The 23,285-nt window shown below is 48.0% G+C and overlaps 1 protein-coding gene across 1 annotated transcript in view; it reads right to left on the reverse strand.

Moving 5' to 3' along the window:
* Positions 1 to 23,285, reverse strand: part of ERN2 (endoplasmic reticulum to nucleus signaling 2) — a 66,732-nt gene that overhangs the window by 41,606 nt on the left and 1,841 nt on the right. Inside the window, exons 2-4 of the mRNA XM_040356534.1 lie at positions 14,873 to 14,990; positions 5,182 to 5,215; positions 3,017 to 3,089 (exon numbers count right to left, since the gene is read on the reverse strand). Of these exons, the coding sequence (XP_040212468.1) occupies positions 3,017 to 3,089; positions 5,182 to 5,215; positions 14,873 to 14,990 (225 nt within the window). The remainder of the gene's footprint in view (positions 1 to 3,016; positions 3,090 to 5,181; positions 5,216 to 14,872; positions 14,991 to 23,285) is intronic.

The following is a 23,285-nucleotide window of genomic DNA, read 5'->3' on the forward strand; positions in this document are numbered from 1 at the left end:
GCAAGAAAAAAAAAAAAAAAGACACCCATAATTCATCTATTATCTTTTTTCTTTGCCTCTCCTGTGATCGTCTACTGGATTACACAGAAAATCATTTCTGCAGTTACTATCATCCAGGCCCCAGGTTGCTTCTCTTATCAGAGCCCAATTTGTGGGTGTGACAATGGTGCAGTGGAGGCAATACTCAGTTGCCACTACCCCTCTGTAGCAAATCCTTCCGTGGGGCATGCCTGTTGCTTGTGTGTTGACCATCATTAGCAGACATCAGACCATTTCCAAAAGTATACCCACAGCACAGTACTGGAGCCTTGTTCTGAGACCAATGTTTGGGGAGACCAGGCGGAAATGAACTGCTAGTTAACATGGCCAGGCTAGTACACACTGCCCCTGCAATTTATATCACAGGTTGCATTCAGAAGATAGTGCTGCTACCATAAGCGACCCATTTAAGTGCATTGAGCCTTGTGTAACGCACATGACACATCACCTAAATTCATCAGAACAATTTGTCCTTACGGCATACATGCCCCCTTCAACCTGCATAGACTGTGACGGCGCTTGCCTTGGGAAGGGCCTGGAGCCTGAGGCAAGTGCTGTCGTCCATCAACACCAATTTTAATATTCACCTCCTTGGTTAATGCATAATCAGAAAGCAAGGAGGGAAGGCAGCAGGGGCATGCGCTTCCGACCACACTATGTCAGGAACAGGCCCACCTAGGCAAATGGACATAGGGGGACAGGAGCTAGAAGAAAAAAAACTTTGATGAACTCCTTTGAAGTAGCTAGCTAGCTTATTTTGATATTTTAGGTCTACTTTAAAGATGCTGTTTCTGCTCATATCCTTACAAAGCCTTAAAGCGGGGGTTCCGCGGGAATCCGTTTTTTTTAATATGCATCTGCCGCTCTTAATATCCTTAATAGTGTACTCATGTGTCCTATTTTAATAGCCGTCCGCATTGTCATTCTGCCGAAAAAGATAATTTATAAAAATATTTGCTGATCGCTTCCATCTTGCTTGTGGGCACTCTGAAGCCCACAAGCAAATCCTTCCGGGATACGGTGAATGCTGATGTCCCAGCATTCACCGCTCTATCCCGCGCATGTGCAGTGTTGACAGCGAGCGGCGCCGTCAACACTACACGGTTGCCATCACAACGGCCGGTGCATTGCCACGAAATGAGATTTGCCATCGGATGAGATGGTCCGCCTCCATCACATCCTATTGGCTCACTCCTGTCACGTGACATATTTAAACGTCAAGTATCGACGCGAACATCAGTCTCAGCTAGGCTATCATAGGGAGAGGATCTCCTCTCCCTGTGATAGCTGAAGCTGCACGGAGCTGGTGCACGGAGCTCACATGGCCTCTGTGGCCCGATTCCGAGAGCGGAATCGGGCCACAGAAGCTCATACATTTACTAGGCTAATAAATGTTCTCCTTTATTACAATGTCAGGCTAATAAATGTTCTCCTTCATTACAATGTCACTTCGGGATCTACAGCGATATCGGGATCCCTCTGCCCGATAGCGCTGTCATGCCTCCCCGCGAGCGCGATAGATCCACAGCGCTATCGGGATCCCAATGCCGATAGCGCTGTCAGCGTGCCTCCCGCCAGCGCTAACTACACCCCGCGCCCGCAGCTCTACTCCCCGTCCCCCGTTAAGGCTCAGGGAACGGGGAACAGAAAGTAGAGCATCGAGTGCAGGTAAAGTAGTAGTGCGCAGGCGCAGCACTACGCAAATAGCTCCGTGCACCAGCTCCGTGCAGCTTCAGCTATCACAGGGAGAGGAGATCCTCTCCCTATGATAGCCTAGCTGAGACTGATGTTCGCGTCGATACTTGACGTTTAAATATGTCACGTGACAGGAGTGAGCCAATAGGATGTGATGGAGGCGGACCATCTCATCCGATGGCAAATCTAATTTCGTGGCAATGCACCGGCGTACTAAAAAGGTCACGCCCCGTTGTGACGACATCCACGTGTCAAATCACGCGAGAGTGCTTCTGGTGGGCTAGAAAATCGTCTCCTGGGCAGCGTCACGCTGTGCTCCCAGGAGACACTGGGGCGATCGCAGCTAAAGCGACACTCCCGCAGGAGCTCAACCAGAAAGTGCCCGGTTCAAAAACGACAAACCAGGTTTGGAATTGATTTAAAAAAAAATTGACAGCGAACTTTAAATATAGACACTGAGCCAGTGTGATTGACGTTGACTTTAAAATTAGGGTGAACCTCTGCTTTAAGCTGGCAATACAACAGATTCCTCTCCTCCATCCACACTATACTGTACAGATGGGCCATTGTCCTCCGACGGCTCTCAGAATAACCAAATAGCGGCTTCATCTGATTGGAAGCAGTGGCTGTTCCGCTAACAATTTTCCGCTCGGCTTCTACAATTTATTAAACAAAGAATGTCAAGAGCGAGGGGGCCAACAGGGCCACATACTAAACAAATGCAACTGTGGGCAGCTTTAGTAAGTATGGCCCATAACTGCCCTACCCCACCCCTGATCTGACACCGATTAGGCTCTTTATGGGTATACCATGGTAGGCCGCGTACACACGATCAGTCCATCCGATGAGAACGGTCCGAAGGACTGTTTTCATCGGTTAACCGATAAAGCTGACTGATGGTCTGATGTGCCTACACACCATCAGTTAAAAAAACGATCGTGGTGACGTAAAACACACGACGTGCTGAAAAAAACAAAGTTCAATGCTTCCAAGCATGCGTCGACTTGATTCTGAGCAAGCGCGGCTTTTTTGCTTTTGCATACTAACGATCGGTTTTGACCCATCGGTTAGGCGTCCATCGGTTACATTTTAAAGCAAGTTCTCTTTTTTTTGACCGAAGGATAACTGACCGATGGGGCCCACACACGATCGGTTTGGACCGATGAAACGGTCCTTCAGTCCATTTTCATCGGTTTTGACCGATTGTGTGTTCGCGGCCGTAGAGAAAAACTATTGCTTGTTATAAGTGGCAATTTTGATCAACAAAGATTTACCAACTTACCATGAGTCCCTCCTTGTTTCTTCCCCCCAGGATGTACAGGCTTCCATCGCTGGGGTCCGGCAGGAAAGCGGGTCTGTAACACAGATAAGAGTCACTTATCAGAATATACCATGACCGTCCTCTACAGCAGTGGTCTCCAAACTGCAGCCCTTTGCTTGCTTTTATCTGGCCCTTGGGAAACTATTTCATTCATTGACACCAACGAAGGGGCACAATTCTTCACAATGACACCAACAGAGGGGCACAATTCCTATCATTGACACCAAAGAGGGGGGCACAGTTCCTCCCAATGACACCAATGATGGGGCACAATTCCTCCTAATGATATCAACAATGGGGCACAATGCCTTCCATGGACACAAACAATTGGGCACAATTCCTCCCAATGACACCAACGATGGAGTTCAGTTCCTCCCAATGACACCAACAATGAGGCCCAATGATGGGGCACAATTCCTACCAAAGACAGCAACAATGAGGCACAATTCCACAAAAGATGGGCCAAAATTCCTCCTGTTGACAACAAAGATGGGGCATTGTTTACTGTTGCAAAACTACAAGTCCCATCATGCCTCTGCCTGTGGGAGTCATGCTTGTAACTGTTAGCCTTGCAATGCCTCATGGGACTTGTAGTTTTGCATCAACTGGAGGTCCTCCAGTTTGAGAACCAGGGCCGGCCTTTGGGGTGTGCGAGCTGTGCGGCCGCACAGGGCACCATGGGCAACAGGGGCACCCTGCGGCCACCCAGAGGCGTACTAAGTGGGGGGCGAGCCGCCCCCGGGTACCACACACTGGGGAGGTTTCAGACCCCCCTCCGCGATTGTTTTACACCCACGGTGGAATTTTTTTTCCTCTATGTGTATGTTTAGGCGAGGGGTGAAGATGGGGGGGGGGGGGCACCACAGGATTAGCCCGCACAGGGCGCCTGAACACCTAAGGCCGGCCCTGTTGAGAACCCTGGTTTACTCCAACGGGTGTTGGGACATTTTCTACTCCCAGGCCCCTTAAAGTCTGAAGGACAGTAAACTGACCATTTGTTTAGAAAGTTTGCAGACCCCTGATCTACAGCCTTACTTATAAAATCATAAGATGTTGATGTATCTTCCGTCTAAAATTAAAAATGTCTGCTGTGCCCAATAGCAGCTGTGGATTGTGAAAAACTAAACACTGAGGTACTACAGACAGTTTTTTTTAAGACATTCTTGATAAAGGAGGCCTGCTGTATCATAACCTGTCCTGTATAAAAGGCGATCAATACTATTTTAGGTCTCAGGCTTTGCTCTATGTGGCACCAGAGACAATTGTACTGGTAGTTATAAAAAAGTAAATAAACCAAAAAGAAAGTAATGCCCAACCATGACACTGCCTGCCTGGAGTTTGTATGTTGTCCCTGTGCCTGTGTGGGTTTCCTCCGGGTGCTCCGGTTTCCTTACACACTCCAAAGACATGCTGGTAGGTTAATTGGCTCCTGTCTAAAGTGGCCCTAGTATGTGTATGTATGAATGTGAGATAGGGACAGGGCTCAAGTCCTGCGGGAATGCGTGGGAACGGAGTTCCTGCACTTTTTTCACAGCAGGAACGCAGTGAGCCGCCCGAGCCGATCCTTCAATAAGCGGCGATGCCCAGCTCGAGTCGCTGTCAGGGGCAGGCGAACCTTAGTAATCCTTTATGTTACTGGCCGCTTCCTGTATATGGATTCATCAGGTAGTGTGCGGGTATTCCGTCACTTCCTCGATGCCGCAATGTCTCCTGGGAGCTTTTGTCATTGTTCCCAGGAGACATTGTGGAGGTCTGCCGCGAGTTATCTCGGGATTTAGAAAGAACTTGCGGTTAGCAATTATGCATATGAGCGTATCATTTTATATTTTTTTTGGTGGGGGAGTGGATCTTGGATGGGAGTTCCCACACTTTTTTCCCCAGGACTTGACCCCTGGATAGGGACCTTCGATTGTAAGCTCCTTGAGGGCAGGGACTGATGTGAATGTACAATATATACTGTACGTAAAGTGCTGTGTACATTTACGGTGCTATACAAGTACCTGAAATGAAAAAAATAGTGACTGGATTCCATCAGTTATAATCATGACATGATAAAATCTGATTGGTCAACACAGTTGCCTGTTTTGCATTTGCGGCATTGTTCATACATCAGCAGAAATACTTACTCAGCGACATAGAGTGGGACTTGGATGACGGGATCTGAAATAGAAAGTATATAGTATGGGGGTCATTTTACAGAATCCGGTTGAGAATTATGCAGAAATGTATTTGCCTAAAAAAAAAACATATTTTGTTTAACAAGCTTTGAAAGCTCAGACAGGTATTTGCACCACTTCCGGGTTCACCAACCCCAACCCCCCCCCCCCTGTATTCAGGGAAACACTGTTCCCAGAAGAGAGCGTGGACCAGTGACGGCACGCCCCGATCCTCGTGCATGCGCAGTAGGGAACCAGGCTGTGATGCCGCAAGGCTTCACTTCCCGATTCCCTCACCGAGGATGGCGGAGGAAGCAGCCGAGGACCGAGCAATTGCAAAGCCTCGGCTGCGGACATCGCGGGCGCGCTGGACAGGTAAGTGTCCATTTTTTAAAAGTCAGCAGCTGCCGTATTTGTAGCTGCGGACTTTAAAAACAAACAAAAAAAAAAAAAAAACGGCGGAACCTCCGCTTTAAGAGAAATAAGGGACCCATGTCACTAGGGGGCCCCATCAGGGTTGTCAGCCTCAGTAAAAACAGGGACAGTATGTGTTTTAAAAAAATAAATAAAAAAAAAAGATTATAGCTGCCCCACCTCTCCAGTACCTTTTCAGTGTGTGTATTTGTATTCTGTGTGTATGTATACTAGGGGTGCAACAGATCACTGGCGTAACAACCGGGGGGGCAGCCAGTGCGTCTGCCCCGGGCGCTAAGTTGAGGGGGGGCGCCGTCGCCCCCCGGTTATTATACCGGGATGCTGGGCTGGGCGGATTCCCGCGCTGTGTCAGCCTGGGCGCCGCCATGTTGCTAGCAGCCGCTACTCTGAAGCCGTGCGCGGCGCGCTCGTGTCCTCTCTCTCTCCTCTTCCCTCCCTCACAGACAGTCCGGAGCCGCCTGGAGGAGGCCGCCCGCCGAGTCACCGACAGCAGGGAACGGCCACCCCAGCCATGTCCACGAAGGACGGTAAAGTTTACCGTTTGGGTGCCGATGCTGAAAGAAGTCAGTGCTGTGGGTCGGGACTCGGGAGCTGGGCTGATGCAGCGAGACAGGGGGACGAGCAGGCAGAAGGGACATCCACAGGGATGCAAGGTGAGAGAAGCACAGTGTTAGCTGTCACAGACAGGACAGTGACTGTACTAGGCTGCAATTGCCCTGCTTTATCACCAGCCAGTATAAAAGTAAAGTTTTTTTTTTTTTTTTTAAATTACAAAGCTAAAGGCATTAATTACCAGTACAGTAAATGCATGAAGTTCAGTCATCTACCATCTATTGCATGCATTTAGTGTACTGGTAATTAATGCCTTTAGCTTTGTAATAAAAAACAAACAAACACGATTTGCTTTTATACTGGCTGGTGATAAAGCAGGGCAATTGCAGCCTAGTACAGTTTACAACGATACATAAATGACTTATTTGCCATAAGATTTGTGAAGGCAAGCTCAGAGTGCCTGAGTATAATAGCGTATGATAGCATGAGTGGGGGGGGGGGGGGGGCAACAACCATTCTATGCATTGCAGAGAAATCTGTGCCATGGCTCCACTTCGGTTCATCCTATATGACAGCTCTCGGTGTCTCCCCCTCCTCCTCAGCTTGTAGGCAGCAAGAATAAAGATGGCGGCCTGGCAGCTGATGGCTGGAACCGAACTTGGGGGGGAGACGGAGGAGCCCGGCCTGCTCCCCCCCCCCCCCCCCGGCACTGCCAGGCCTCTGGTGTAGACGGGGGGGGGGGGGGCGGAAACAAAATTCTGCCCCGGGCACCCATAACTCTGGTTACGCCACTGCAACAGATCAAAAAAACTCACGGTTTGAATCGTTTCTCAGATCAGAATCACGGATCAGATCATTTTTCTGATCAGCAAAAAAAAAGACAAGACAGGGGATTTAAATGACGCAGGGCGTTCAAGCTCCTCCGTTCCTCCGCTCGCCATGACCATGCTGTGTTTGGACTGATTCCTTCCCCAAAGTAGAGGCATGATGTGGAGGTGCTTTGGTAGCCGCCATAGGCAGCCTGGAGGCCATTCCAGGGGAGGACGGAACACTGGGCACTGTGGGCAGTCAGGGAAGGCAGGGGAGCTCACCTAGGCCGCCGCCGGGTGGACCAAGATGCCCGCCGCTTCGGGAGCTAGGCCGAAGCTGCGGCCTTTCCTATGGGCGATGCAGGACCGGGAGGCCCGCGGATCACGTGTGTGCCGACCCGAAGATGTTGATCCGTATGGATCACGGATCAATGAGGATCCCCTAATGTATACTGTGTGTGTATGCTGTGTGTGTATATTGTGTGTCTGTATACGGTGTATGTATACTGTATGTGTGTGTGTGTTTACTGTGTGGCCCCATAATCTATTGCCTGGGGGCCCCAAAATCCCCTATTGCCTGGGGGCCCCATAATCAGGGCCGGCCTTTGGGGTGTGCGAGCTGTGCAGCCGCACAGGGCGCCATGGGCAACAGGGGCGCCGTGCGGCCATCTAGAGACGTACTAGAGGGGTTGGGGGTGTACCACACACTGGGGGGGGGGGTGTCAGACCGGCAGGGGGGGGGCTACTCTAATCGGGGGGGTCTGCATTGAAGGGGTGGATACACTGAAGTGGGGTCTGTGTAACATGCAGGGGGTCCAGAGCTGCAGGGTTTTGTGTAATGTAAAGGGGTCCAGTGATGCAGGGGGCTGTGTAATGTAAAGGGGTCCAGTGATGCAGGGGGCTGTGTAATGTAAAGGGGTCCAGTGATGCAGGGTGCTGTGTAATGTAAAGGGGTCCAGTGATGCAGGGTGCTGTGTAATGTAAAGGGGTCCAGTGATGCAGGGTGCTGTGTAATGTAAAGGTGTCCAGTGATTCAGGGTGCTGTGTAATGTAAAGTTAAATTAAAACAAATGATTTGTTACAAATATTTTTTTCCTCTTTGTGTATGTTTAGGTGACCAGGGGGCGAGGGGGTGAAGATGGGGGGGTGCCACAGGATTAGCTTGCACAGGGCGCCTGAACACCTAAGGCCGGCCCTGCCCATAATCTCCTATTGCCCGGGGGCCCCATGAGTTATCAGTCGACCCCTGCAAGCAACCCACCATATACAGAAGGATGTCAACTCTCTCTGGCCCTAAAGGTTCTCATTAGACCAAAGGAGGCCTGGGACCTTGCTACCCTAGTAGGCTGCAATATATATATTTTTTTGTTTTTTCCTAGGTTTAGATACACTTCAAATTGGTCCAATTTTTTTTAGCTTCCATTCAGCACCTGCAGTAAAAGGCATCAGTGCTGAAACTCTGTGTGCCAATATTTCTGGCTCTAAAACTGCCACACCAAAACCATCCAATTTTCAAAAAGGTCGTCACTAAATGTCCCCTAAGCCGATTAGTTGCTGTGGACAATGGCGAGGCATTTCCTTAGAACATTTTCCATAAACGGGGTCTTGTGCTTCTCTGCACTTTATTTACTGTCTTATCTGAGGAATGATAAATCTTTGGAACCGGAGTTACAAGGAAATAAGATGATGGGAGGGGCCCAGCTTGTAGGGTCGAAAAACTTGTCAAACAAGTTCCGTTTGTGTGTGACAATTAGGATATGTTCTGTGAAAGGAGTTTATGACAAGTGTAGCCAACCGGATTAGATGCTTTATGAGTCACGTCTGCTGCTTGTCGGTTTTGCAAGTGAATCTCTAAAGGTCCCAGTCTAATGAAATGCCTTGCATTGCTATAGGCCAGTGGTCTCCAAACTGCGGCCCGAGGGCCGGATACGGCCCTTTGCTTGCTTTTATCTGGCCCTTGGGGCACTATCCCTCCCACTGATACAAGACACTATTCTGCTATCTGACACCGACAGTAAAGCACCATTTCTCCCACTGACACCACTAATGGGGCACTATTCCTCCCTATGATACTAACGTTGGGGCACTATTCCTCCCCCCAATACCAGATGTTTAGTCCCACTGAAAATTTCCAGCCCCCCCCCGCTGGCCAAAGTCCGACCCTCCAAGAGTCTGAAGGACAATAAACCGGCCCTTTGTTTAGAATGTTTGGAGACCCCTGCTATAGGCAGAGAAAAGGGGTAAATCCCGCCAGGAGTGGGAGGGGGGTGGATACATCTGTCCCAGCCCCCAGCTAATTCAAATTGTAGAATTTTGTTGCATTCACACTTGACCGGAGCGTCCTCGGTCATTTATACAGGCTTGTTTTGAGCGTTTGTACAAGCGGTTTAGCTTTTTTGCTTGAGCATTTCTAATTTAAATCATTTTTTGGCCAATGGAAAGCTAGTTACTAGGGCCTTCCCACTGAAGCCTAATGGAGCCAAAAACACCTGAAGCTTGTAGCCCGAAAAAAAACTTGTGTACTTTTTCGAGATTCAAGCATCCCTATGCTCCGGTGTGAACTAAAACATGGGAAAAGTATGCGATTTCTGATGTTGAGTTTTTTTTTGAGCTTTGAGCTCCAAAATGCTCAGGTGTAAACGTGACCTTACCGCCCCACCACCTACCGTATTTTCCGGCGTATAAGACGACTGGGCGTATAAGATGACCCCCTATTTTTCCATGAAAAATGTTGGTTTTGGGATATACTCGCCATATAAGACGACCCCCTTCTTACTAGTCTTTCTTGAAGCTGAGGGGTAGCCGGAACAACCGCTGACAGGAACAACCGCTGACAGAAACAGGCTTTTTTCAAATCTCACTATGCCATTACATTAAATGCCTCACTGTGCCATTACATTACATGCCTCACTGTGCCATTACATTACATGCCTCACTGTGCCATTACATTACATGCCTCCACTGTGCCACCACATGCCTCCACTGTGCCATTATATTACATGCCTCCACTGTGCCATTATATTACATGCCTCCACTGTGCCATTACATTACATTACATGCCTCACTGTGCCATTACATAACATGCCTCACTGTGCCATCACATTACATTACATGCCTCCACTGTGCCACCACATGCCTCCACTGTGCCATCACATTACATGCCTCCACTGTGCCATTACATTACATTACATGCCTCCACTGTGCCATTACATTACATTACATGCCTCCACTGTGCCATCACTTGCCCTCACTGTGCCATCACTTGCCCCCACTGTGCCATCACTTGCCCCCCACTGTGCCATCACTTGCCCCCACTGTGCCGGCCAAGACAATCTCCCTACCTTATTTTTTTGCAGATTCTGGCTTCCAGGCTGCGGGCATCCATGATTCAAAAGCCGCGCCTCCTCCTCAGACTGTCCTGTGATAGGCGGAACACAAATTTTCCCAGCAGGGTCTCTGTTCAGTGTTCCGCCTATCACAGATGTCCTCTCGTCCGAGGATGAGAGTGCATCTGTGATAGGCGGAACACTGAACAGAGGCCCTGCTGGGAAAATTTGTGTTCCGCCTATCACGGAACTGTCTCAGGAGGAGGCGCGGCCTTTAAATCATGGATGCCCGCAGCCTGACGGAGACAGGTACCGGCGTATAAGACGACCCCCGACTTTGGATGCATTTTTTTGCATCCAAAAGGTCGTCTTGTACCCCGGTAAAATACAGTACCTACAAATATACACAGCAGCTGCTCAGATCCGTTCGCACCGCCTTGATGCTTCATAGTTTGGCAAATTTAACTCAGCATGTCGTGTTTGGTAGGCACATGAGACATGGTTGTGGCACATTATTTCAATATAAAATCTCCCTTGGAATAATAAAAAAAAAAAAAAAAAAAAAAAAAAAACAGGCATTCAGAAGGTGGCAGTATCACCACCTGAACGTCCATCTGCAAACTGCTGCTCATCCACCATGGATCGCTTTTCAGATGGGCGGTAAAGTTCACAACTGTGTGAAAAGAGGTCTTCCTCACCCCATTGAAACTATCTCTACCTTCTTTTTTACTTTCCTCACATCTTCTCTTCACCCCTAGTGTCTTTTTCTCCTTTTATAGCCGGTTTATATACAAGGGGCTAGATTCAGGTAGGGGGACGTAAATTTGTGCGGGCGTAGCGTATGTTATTTACGCTACGCCGCCGCAATTTAGAGAGGCAAGTGCAGTATTCACAAAGCACTTGCTCCGTAAGTTGCGGCAGCATAGCGTAAATCTGCCGGCGTAAGCGCGCCGAATTCAATGAAGAGGTGGGCGTGTTTTATGCAAATAAAACATGACCCCTCGTAAATGACGTTTCTCACGAACAGCACATGCGCCGGCCGTGAATGTATCCCAGTGCGCATGCTCCTAATCAAGTCGCAAATAGTCAATGCTTTCGCAAAGCCCTATTCGTGAACGACTTACACAAACGACGTAAAATTTTTAAAATTTGACGCAGAAACGACGTCCATACTTAACATTGGCTATGCCTCATATAGCAGGAGTAACATTACGCCGGAAAAAGCCTTAGGCCCCTTTCACATGTGCGGACCGTTCGTCCGTTTACGGACTTGTAATGCATCCCTATGGGATCGCGGCCGTTAGCGGATGGAGCATCTGCTAACGTCCGCAAAGATCCGCATCTGTCAGGACCCGGTTTTTCGGACGGAAGAAAACCCTATTTTTCTTCCGTCCGGCGGATCGGATCGGATGAATACGGACAGACAGTCCGTATTCATCCGATTCCCCATAGGGGAGAGCGGAGGAAAGACAGGGCGGTCTCTGCACAGTGTGCGGGGACCGCCCTGTCCGCGGACATCTCAGCGGGGATTACGGATGATCCCCGCTGAGCCGACGGACACACACGGAGCGGACACAAAAACGGTCCGCTCCGTGTGAAAGGACCCTTACGCAAACGACGTAAAAAAATCCGCCGGGCGCACGTACGTTTCTGAATCGGCATAACCAGCTCATTTGCATATTCTACGCTGAAATCGACGGCAGCGCCACCTAGCGGCCAGCGTAAATATGCACCCTAAGATACGACGGCGTAAGAGACTTACGCCAGTCGAATCTTAGCCTAATTTCGGCGTATCTTGCTTTCTGAATACAGAAAGAAGATACGCCGGCGCAGCTTTGAATTTACGCGGCGTATCAATAGATACGCCGGCGTAAATTCTTTCTGAATCTAGCCCAAGGTCTTTACTAGCCATTGATTCCCCCCATCATTTCCTTTCCGGTTGCTCTACACTCACACCTGTGTAGTACAATGATGGTATTATTCACCTTGACACTTCACATTGTCGGTACTGACTCTTGGCATTCAAGTCTTATTGCACGTGATCTTGTAAGACGAATGTGATGTATTGTAAAACCCAATTTATTGATATGTGAAGAAATGTAATGCGGAACTCAAATCCTGCAATAAAAGATCTCTATGAGTTAGAGAACGTGTATTGTTTCCTTACCCCGGCTCCCAGCAGCCTTTTCTTTTCTATGTACACAGCACATTCATTGCTCACCTATGTGCAGTAATTACATCATTAATGGCTATCCAATGGCCAAGGAGGAGCCTTGCAGGATGCTGAAGAAGTGGCAGCGGAGATGCCGGTGTTGGCTGAGCAGTGACTGCACCTGTCCTAGCTGGATGAGGTCACAGTAGGAGGTATCTTCAATAATGCTGGAGTATGCAGATTTGCACCTTATAGCAAGACCTGCTACAAACCCAGATCATAGAACCACTTCTATACCTAACAGGGGGCTACAAACGAAGGCCCCTGAGCCACATCTGGCCTCCTACAAGCCTGGCTGGATAACAGATTGATTGGATAGGTGCTCATATTACATAGTTATGGTAAATTTAAAGTTGGATGTGCACAGATTGTATTGTGTATGGTGACCCACAGGGCCGGTGCTACCACTAGGCAAACTAGGAAGCCGCCTAGGGCGCACTGCTGCCAAGGGGCGCCTGGCCACTGGTGTTCCTACTCTCTTCTCTCTGCAGCAAGCAACTAAGTCTCGGCATCAGCAGGCAGCCGCCGCTCCGTTCATACATAGTGTCAGAGCCGCAGCGGCGGCGGAGAACCATGTCCCGAATGAATGGAAGCAAACATTCATTGATGGGCACTGGTGAGGCTGCATTGATGAGCGCTGCTGAGGCTGTATTTGATGGGCGCTGCTGAGGCTGCATTTGATGGGCGCTGCTGAGGCTGCATTTGGTGGGAACTGGTGAGGCTGCATTTGGTGGGAACTGGTGAGGCTGCATTTGATGGGCGCTGGTGAGGCTGCATTTGGTGGGAACTGGTGAGGCTGCATTTGGTGGGAACTGGTGAGGCTGCATTTGGTGGGAACTGGTGAGGCTGCATTTGGTGGGAACTGGTGAGGCTGCATTTGATGGGCGCTGCTGAGGCTGCATTTGATGGGCGCTGCTGAGGCTGCATTTGATGGGCGCTGCTGAGGCTGCATTTGATGGGCGCTGCTGATGCTGCATTTGATGGGCGCTGCTGATGCTGCATTTGATGGGCGCTGCTGAGGCTGCATTTGATGGGCGCTGCTGAGGCTGCATTTGGTGGGAACTGGTGAGGCTGCATTTGGTGGGAACTGGTGAGGCTGCATTTGGTGGGAACTGGTGAGGCTGCATTTGGTGGGAACTGGTGAGGCTGCATTTGATGGGCGCTGCTGAGGCTGCATTTGATGGGCGCTGCTGAGGCTGCATTTGATGGGCGCTGCTGAGGCTGCATTTGATGGGCGCTGCTGAGGCTGCATTTGATGGGCGCTGCTGAGGCTGCATTTGATGGGCGCTGCTGAGGCTGCATTTGATGGGCACTGGTGAGGCTGCATTTGGTGGGAACTGGTGAGGCTGCATTTGGTGGGCGCTGGTCAGGCTGCATTTGATGGGCGCTGCTGAGGCTGCATTTGATGGGCGCTGCTGAGGCTGCATTTGATGGGCGCTGCTGAGGCTGCATTTGATGAGCGCTGCTGAGGCTGCATTTGATGAGCGCTGCTGAGGCTGCATTTGATGAGCGCTGCTGAGGCTGCATTTGATGGGCGCTGCTGAGGCTGCATTTGATGGGCGCTGCTGAGGCTGCATTTGATGGGCGCTGCTGAGGCTGCATTTGATGGGCGCTGCTGAGGCTGCATGTGTTGGGCGCTGGTGAGGCTGCATTAATGGGTGTTGGTGAGGCTGCATTAATGGGCGCTGGTGAGGCTGCATTTGATTGGTGCTTCATTAAAAAGGTGGGGTAAACATGGGCATGGCAAAGGGGGTGGGGTCAGGGGTGGAGCCAAGAGGACGATAAAATGAGGTTTCGCCTAGGTTGTCAAAAATCCTTGCACCAGCCCCGGGTGACCATAAAGATAACCATAGAGGATACAATCTGTACAATCTCCTTTAGGTTCACCATACAATCTCTGTACAATCAACTGTAGAGATTTACAAAAACTATGTAATATGAGGACCTGAACTATCCAATCAGGCAGGCCTGAGGTGTGTGGTGAGCTTTAGATTCATCATCAACTATGTAGTGCAAAGGCCTGCCTGACTGAATACAAACACATGGATTGCTTCTAGCATATCTGTACAGACTGTACAATCTGATTGTATACTGGCCAGGTTACCAGCCCCTGTGAGCCGAAAAGGCTTAGGCTAACCATATACGTTACAATCTGACCATGAGATTTCCTGTAATATGGGAACCAAACTAAACTATCCATCCAATCTGTATCCAGTCGGATAGGTCCTTACATTACATATTGGTAGATCTAAAGCAGATTGCACAATCAGATTGTAAGGTGAGCTTTCATCTCGGAACAGGTAAGTGTGGACAGTCAGACGACTCACCATCTCTCAGAGTCCAAATCACATCTCCAGTCTTCTTACTGACCGCGTGCAAACTCCCGTCCAGCGTGGAAACGAAGAGGAGGGATTCTGGGAGGGAGACGGAGGCCCCGGCATCACACTATAAGAGAGGAGACATCGGGATACCATGTAAGAGGAGTGACACCGTGCACATACAACATTCACTTACCCGCTACTAAATCAACGTTTTTCTGCCCCTGGACGGATGAAACCCGATTGGTTACTCTGGGTAACAGATCCGTTAAAGGAGGCCTGCACTGAAAGAAACATCCCATAATTGCTGATCTTATACTGAAGCTGCTGGTTGCCTGGCTCTCTCTGGCTGCCGCAGTGTCGGATTTATTCTCCTGTATTCCAAGTCAGAGACTCCAAAAGTACTCAAAAACGTGGATTTACACGACAGCCTGGGATATAGCATTTCCACCTGTGTTCATTTTGGCAGCAAATTTCGATACAGTTTTAGTCTTAAGCCCCCTACACACGATCCGAAAATCGTACGAAAACGCCGCTTTCGAAACGATCGTACGATAATCGGATCGTTAGTACTGAGCTTTCGAGAGCCGATCAGGACAGTTCATCCGATTTTATTCTATCGGACATGCACAGGATTTTTTTCCGTACAATGCCAGATCGTACGATTTTCTTTTAACCACTTAAGACCCGGACCTTTAGGCAGCTAAAGGACCTGGCCAGTTTTTGCGATTCGGCACTGCGTCGCTTTAACTGACAATTGCGCGGTCGTGCGACGTGGCTCCCAAACAAAATTGGCGTCCTTTTTTCCCCACAAATAGAGCTTTCTTTTGGTGGTATTTGATCACCTCTGCGGTTTTTATTTTTTGCGCTATAAACAAAAATAGGACAATTTTGAAAAAAATGCAATATTTTTTTACTTTTTGCTATAATAAATATCCCCCAAAAATATATAAAAAAAAAAATTTTGTTCCTCAGTTTAGGCCGATACGTATTCTTCTATCTATTTTTGGAGAAAAAAAAAAATCGCAATAAGCGTTTATTGATTGGTTTGCGCAAAATTTATAGCGTTTACAAAATAGGGGATAGTTTTATTGCATTTTTATGGCGGACACTTGGGACAATTTTGACACATTTTTGGGACCATTGTCATTTTCACAGCAAAAAATGCATTAAAAAAGCATTGTTTACTGTGAAAATGACAATTGCCGTTTGGGAGTTAACCACAAGGGGGCGCTGAAGGGGTTAAGTGTGACCTCGTTTGTGTTTCTAACTGTAGGGGGGTGTGGCTGTAGGTGTGACGTCATTGATTGTGTTTCCCTATAAAAGGGATCACACGATCAATGACGGCGCCACAGTGAAGAACGGGGAAGCTATGTTTACACACAGCTCTCCCCGTTCTTCAGCTCCAGGGACTGATCGCGGGACTCCAGCGGCGATCGGGTCCGCGGGTCCCGCGGTCACAGTCACGGAGCTTCGCCCCAACGCACGACTGGGCACTTAAAGAGGACGTACCTGTACGTGCTTGTGCCCAGCTGTGCCTTCCTGCAGACGTATGCAGGAGGCGGTCCTTAAATGGTTAATCAGTACAGCTGTCATTCGAAAATGCAATACAAATGCATTACAACACATGACATCACTTCCGATTTTTTATTCTGCCGTACGAGAATTTTCGTGACTTTAGTAAACTCATCAGATTCGACGTGAGATTAGCATGCAAAAATTTTTAACGGGCATTTTTCTCGGCGATGAAAAATGCTCTGGAGCCTACACACGACCGTTTTTCATGACCAATTAAAAAAATTTAATTTTTCTCGTCATGAAAAACGGTCGTGTGTACGCGGCATTAGTCTTACGAGAAAAATGCAATTTTTTAAATTGGTCGTTAAAAACGGTCGTGTGTAGGCTCCTGAGCATTTTTCTAATTTTTCACATCGTCGTCGTGTGTACGCTTTAACGACGGGGAAAAAAACGTGCATGCACAGAAGCAAGTTATGAGACGGGAAATTAGCATAATCAGCCCAAAGGGTGGCGCCATTAGAATGGAGCTTTCCCTTTATAGTGCCGTCGTGTGTGTTGTATGTCACCGCGCTTTGCTCAAGCATTTTCTATTACGATTGTGTGTATGAAAGGCCTGCTTGAGAGGAATCACGTCTAGAAAAACGTTGTTTTTCTCCATGACATGAAAAACAGTCGTGTGTATGCGGCATTAGCCTTTTGACTAAAATTCCATTTTAGTTTTAGTCGTATTTTAGTCATCTCAATTGTTTTAGTCGTATTTTAGTCGACTAAAATAGAATTCATTTAGTCGACTAAAATGTTTTAGTCATTTTAGTCGACGAAATGAATAGCGATTTTCACAGAGAGGTCAGAAAAATACTACGATGTATGACCGTGCGAGGGCCGTGTTTACCTGAACAGGAATGCACAGATATTCCCTATATCCCTGTGCAGACAGTCCTCATGTCAATTGGGACGCAGTGGATTCATAGACACAGCCGCCGTTCCCAATCTGACATCCATGCACACTGTCTGCGCTCGGGGCCGTGCACGCACACGCATGTCATATTAGGAGCAGCAGCTGTGTCCATGCATCCACTGTATCCCAACTGACAGAAATGGCTGCCTGCACAAGAATGCACAGAACACCTGTATATCCCCCTGTGGGTAAACACGGCCCTCACACGGCTGTACGCTGTAATAGGCCCCGTGTGAATAAGGACGCTAGTACAGGATTGTCTCATCTTTACGAAGTCCTCTGAGTGTACACAGCAGAGGGTTCACATGCCTGGCTGCTCCTATGTTTACACTGCGGGTGGATTATTGCTGTTACCTCAAACAATGGAACACACAGGCTGGGGGCACATGACACGGAGCATCACGTCACACTGAACTGCTGCCACACACATGACATGACAGGACCCCCCCGGCTTGATGACAAGAAGTTACCATGTCTCTTTCCTGAAAAGACCCCACCTGGTACCTGCTGCTGACATCAGGGACCAGGCTATTGTCCCACACAGGAGGAAAAATGAATGGCAGTGTCCGGAACATTCCAAAGTCACACACAGGAGGACCATGAGGGACACGGCAATCATGTGCAGGGACCAGTTTTCTGGCCATTGTCCAGTTCCAGCAAAACACTGACAGTCATGAATGGTGGCCTTACACTGTGTGTCCACCTGACTATGAACTTCTCTTATTCATTTCCCTTTGGTCTGTTAAATATACCATTCAAAATATTTTATTATATGTGTGTGAAGAATACACATTGATCCTGCCAGAAACCCAGTGAGCTCCTAACTTCCTTGGCTCTGTTATCTCAGACCATGTTATCAATCCTGTCTAGTTCTCCTCAGGCTGCTACAGCCTGGTAACCCTAGGACAGGAAGTAAGCATGGCCACCCTAAGACAGGAAATGAGGGAGTGTGGTGACCCTAGGGCAGGAACTGAGTGAACTTGGTCACCCTAGGACAGAAATTAAGCATGGTCACCCTAGTACAGGAATTGAGTGAGCGTGGTCACCCTAGGTCAGAAATTAAGCATGGTCACCCTAGTACAGGAAGTGAGTGAGCGTGGTCACCCTAGGACAGAAATTAAGCATGGTCACCCTAGGACAGGAACTGAGTGAGCGTGGTCACCCTAGGACAGGAACTAAGTGAGCGTGGTCACCCTAGGACAGGAACTGAGTGAGCGTGGTCACCCTAGGACAGGAACTAAGTGAGCGTGGTCACCCTAGGACAGGAACTGAGTGGGCGTGGTCACCCTAGGACAGGAACCGAGTGGGCGTGGTCACCCTAAGACAGGAACTGAGTGAGCGTGGTCACCCTAGGACAGGAACTAAGAGTTTGTGAACACCCTAAGACAGGAAGTAAGTGAGCAGAGTCTTGCTAGGACAGGAAGTGAGTAAGCATGGTCACCCTAGGAAAGGAAGTGAGCAGGGTCACTCTAAGGCTGCATTCACACCTAGGCGTAGGCAATAGCGTCGTTTTCCGGCGTTTTTTTTAGGCGTTTTTTTCGCGCGTATTCATGCTAATATGCGTGTTTGCATACAGCGTTGTCCGACGTTTTTGTACTTAGACGTTTTTTTTTTAGCCAATAGGAAAAACTATCATCTTTTCATCACTTGTTGCTATGTTGGTAGATTTTTTAAATCTTCTGCATGGGCGACAAGTTCTATTGACAAAACGCCCGTAGCAAACGCTTGTTGTCGCGCAATACGCGCGTATCTGGCGTTTTACATTGATTTCAATGGAAAACCAAAAACGCTCAAATACGCGCATATCGCGCGTATTGCGCGACAGAAAAGGGTCCAGAACTTCTTTTGACTACAGGCGATGCGCGTCAGGCGCATCAGCGTTCAGATGTGAACCATCCCCATTGACTTTCATTGCTTTTCGTCCCTCTGGCGTTTGTTCGCGTCGCGCTACATGCGACAAAACGCGAAGGTGTGAATGGGGTCTAAGACAGGAAGCAAGTGAGCATTGTCAACCAAGGACAGGAACTGAGCAAGCATTGTGACCCTAGGATGGGAAGTGAGCGAGTGTGGTTCTCCTAGGATAAGAAGTGAGTGAGCAGGGTCACCATAAGACAGAGAGTATATTGTCATTTAGGACAGAAAGTGAGTGGGGCTGGTCACCAACCCATCCCCACACCCCCAAAAAAATAAAGTAAAAATAACAAAAACAAAAATATTGTGGTTGCATAAGTGTGCACACACTCTTATAACTGGGGGTGTAGCAGTGTTCAGAATTAAGCAATCGTATTTAAACTCATGTTAATTTACAGTCAGTACACACCTGCCATCATTTAAAGTGTCTCTGATTAACCCCAAATAAAGTTCAACTGTTCTAGTAGGTCTTGCTTGACATTTTCTTAGTCGAATCCTACAGCAAAAGGCATGTTCCACAGCGAGCTTCAAAATCATCAGAGGAATCTCGCTGTTAAAAGGTATCAGTCAGGAGAAGGGTACAAAATAATTTTTCCACAATGGGCATCACTGATTGGCAGGCATTGTTTGGCACTGATTGGCATCCATTAGTACAACACATACGATAGTGCCCATCTATGCCCATCCGTTGCCACCTATCAGTGCCCATCCATGCCGCCTATCAGTGCCCATCCGTGCCGCCTATCAGTGCCCATCCATGCCGCCTATCCGTGCCACTTATCTGTGCTCATCTGTGCCACCTATCCGTGCCCATCCGTGCCGCCTATCCAAGCCCATCCATGCCGCCTATCTGTGCCGCCTATCAGTGCCCATCAGTGCCCATCAATGCCACCACATCAGTGCCACCTCATCGGTGCCCATCAGTGCCGCCTTATCAGTGCCCGTCAGTAAAAGGAGAAAATGTACTTATTTACAATGTTTTATAACAGAAGCAAAAAAAACGTTTTTTTTTTTAATTTTCGGTCATTTTTTTTATTTTTTTTGCAGAAAATACAAATCTCAGAGGTGATCAAATACCACCAAAAGAAAGCTCTATTTGTGGGTACAAAATGATAAAAATGTAGTTTGGGTACAGTGTAGCATGACCGCGCAATTGTCATTCAAAGTGCAACAGCGCTGAAAGCTAAAAATTGGTCTGGGCGGGAAGGTGTATAAGTGCCCGGTATGGAAGGGGTTAAACAGGGGTGTGTAGACTTTTTATATGGCGAGCTGCAGCTGTGGATTCCTGTGCACAGATGAAGCCATGTCTGATATCCACCTGTTCACTGCAAATATTGATTCACACAGGAGTGTTTCCAAGAGCGGAGTATTATTTGCACTGTGCCAAATGTGACATGATGACTATGTTCCGTTCAGGAGGGCTCGGCAGAACCCCACAGCGTGCGATCAATTCCGTTTTCACAGCACAGGCTTTGTCCTGGAACCTGGAGCCTCGCAGATTAGAATCTAACAGTCTCCTATTACAGGATTTAATAATTTTCTCTAAGCAGCAGGTTTGTTTTCAGCTTTTAAGCTGAACTCCGGACAAACAACTAAATGCACAGTTCAATTACATACACTATGGCCCAGATTCACAAAGCACTTGCGCCGACATATCTCGAAATACGCCGCGTAAGTGCAAATATGCGCCGTCTTATCTGTGCGCCGGTCCCACAAAACTAAGATACGCCTAAAAACAGGCTTCATCCCACCGACGTAACTTGCCTACGCCGGCGTACAGTGGGCGCATATTTACGCTGGACGCATGTGGCGCTCCCATGGATTTTCTATTCAAATATGCAAAGGAGGGAGATACGCCGATTCACGATCGTACATGCGCCCGACGCAGGCTACGACTGGTGCACGTAAGTTGTACGTCCGGCGTAAAGTTAAGCCCCATAAAGCAGGTGTAACTCAGCAGAAGACATGGAAACTCAAGCCCGCGTATTTTATGTAGTTTAGGTTGGACGTAAATATTACTAGGCGTAGGTTACCTTCACGTCGTAGGCAGTGATCCGGCGTATCTTAGGCAGTTGTTCCGACGCGATTGTGAGCATGCGCACTGAGATACGTCCACGGGACGGCGCATGCGCCGTTTGTTATGCGTATCTGTCTGGTGCTCGGCCCATCATTTGCATGGGATCACGCCTCATTTACATGGCTCACACCCACTTCCACCTACGCCGGCTTACGCCTAGGAAACCCAGCGCAGTTTTGGGAGAAAGTGCTTTGTGAATTTGATGCTTGCCTCTCTGCGATGTGTCGGTGTCGCGTAAAGAAAATACGCTACGGCGGCATAAATGTGCGCCGCTGTCTGTGAATCCGGGCCTATATTACCAAAAATATTGGGACGCCCGCCTTTACATGCACATGAACTTTATTGGCATCCCAGTCTTAGTCTGTAGGGTTCAGTATTGAGTTGGCCCACCCTTTGCAGCTATAACACCTTCAACTCCTCTGGGAAGGCTGTCCACAAGGTTTAGGAGGGTGTCTATGCGAATGTTTGACCATTCTTCCAGAAGCGCATTTGTGAGGTCAGGCACTGATATTGTCTGCACTCTAATTCATCCCAAAGGTGTTCTATAGGTGTTTAGGTCAGGACTCTGTGCAGGCCAGTCAAGTTCCTCCACCCCAAACTCGCTCATCCATGTCTTTATGGCCCATGCTTTGTGCACTGGTGCGCAGTCATGTTGGAACAGGAAGGGGCCGTCCCCAAACTGTTCCCACAAAGTTGGGATCATGAAATCTTGGTCTTGGTGTGCTGACGCCTTAACCACTTAACCCCCGGACCATATTGCTGGTCAAAGACCAGAGCACTTTTTGCGATTCGGCACTGTGTTGCTTTAACTGACAATTGCACGGTCTTGCGACATGGCTCCCAAACAAAATTGGCGTCCTTTTTTCCCCACAAATAGAGCTTTCTTTTGGTGGTATTTGATCACCTCTGTGGTTTTTAGTTTTTGCGCTATAAACAAAAATAGAGCGACAATTTTGAAAAAAATGAATATTTTTTACTTTTTGCTATAATAAATATCCCCCAAAAATATATATAAAAAAATGTTTTCCTCAGTTTAGGCCGATACGTATTCTTCTACATATTTTTCTTAAAAAAAAAAAAATCGCTATAAGCGTTTATTCATTGGTTTGCAGAAAAGTTATAGAGTTTACAAAATAGGGGATATTTTTATGCCATTTTTATTAATATATTTGTTTTACTAGTAATGCCGGCGATCAGCGATTTCTTTTCGGTACTGCGACATTATGGCGGACACTTCGGACACATTTTTGGGACCATTGGCATTTTTATAGCGATCAGTGCTATAAAAATGCATTGGATTACTACATACCTCCCAACTTTCTGAGATGGGAATGAGGGACACCTATCAGCAAAAGTATGCAGGCATAGGACACACCCCTTGCCACGCCCCCTTAAAGGAGAATTGTACAAAAAAATAAGATTGGTTAAACCCGCAAGTGCTTTTTTTACCACTACTATTCCTTTATATTGGCTTTTGGAATTTACAAATGCAGCAATTTAGAAATCAGATGAAAGTTTAGTGCTGGAAAACACTTTTAGATAGATAAAAAGTGCATTTTATATACATCTGTATAGATCAGACCAAAATGAGGGACAAATGAGGAGAATGAGGGACATTGCTCCAAATCAGGGACAGTTGGGAGGTATGTTACTATAAAAATGCCACTGGCAGTGAAGGGGTTAACACTAGGGGGCGGGGAAGGGGTTAAGACCTCAAATCGCAAAAGGCAAAATTGCGGTAAAAACACAGCACTTGCGTTTTGGATGCGGGTTCATTGAAGTCTATTACATGCAAAATGCTGCATTTTGCAGGAAAAAAAGGCCCGACCCTTTCCGAAAACGCAGAGGCACAAAAAAGCAGTGATGTGAACATGTTCCATAGGAACCCATGCTAAAAAAAATGCCCTACATTTCTGCAAAATGCAAAAAGCATCAACGTGTGAACGGAGCCTTAGTGC

Source organism: Rana temporaria, chromosome 6 (assembly GCF_905171775.1).
Source record: "Rana temporaria chromosome 6, aRanTem1.1, whole genome shotgun sequence".
In the NCBI taxonomy this organism is placed as follows: Eukaryota; Metazoa; Chordata; class Amphibia; order Anura; family Ranidae; genus Rana; species Rana temporaria.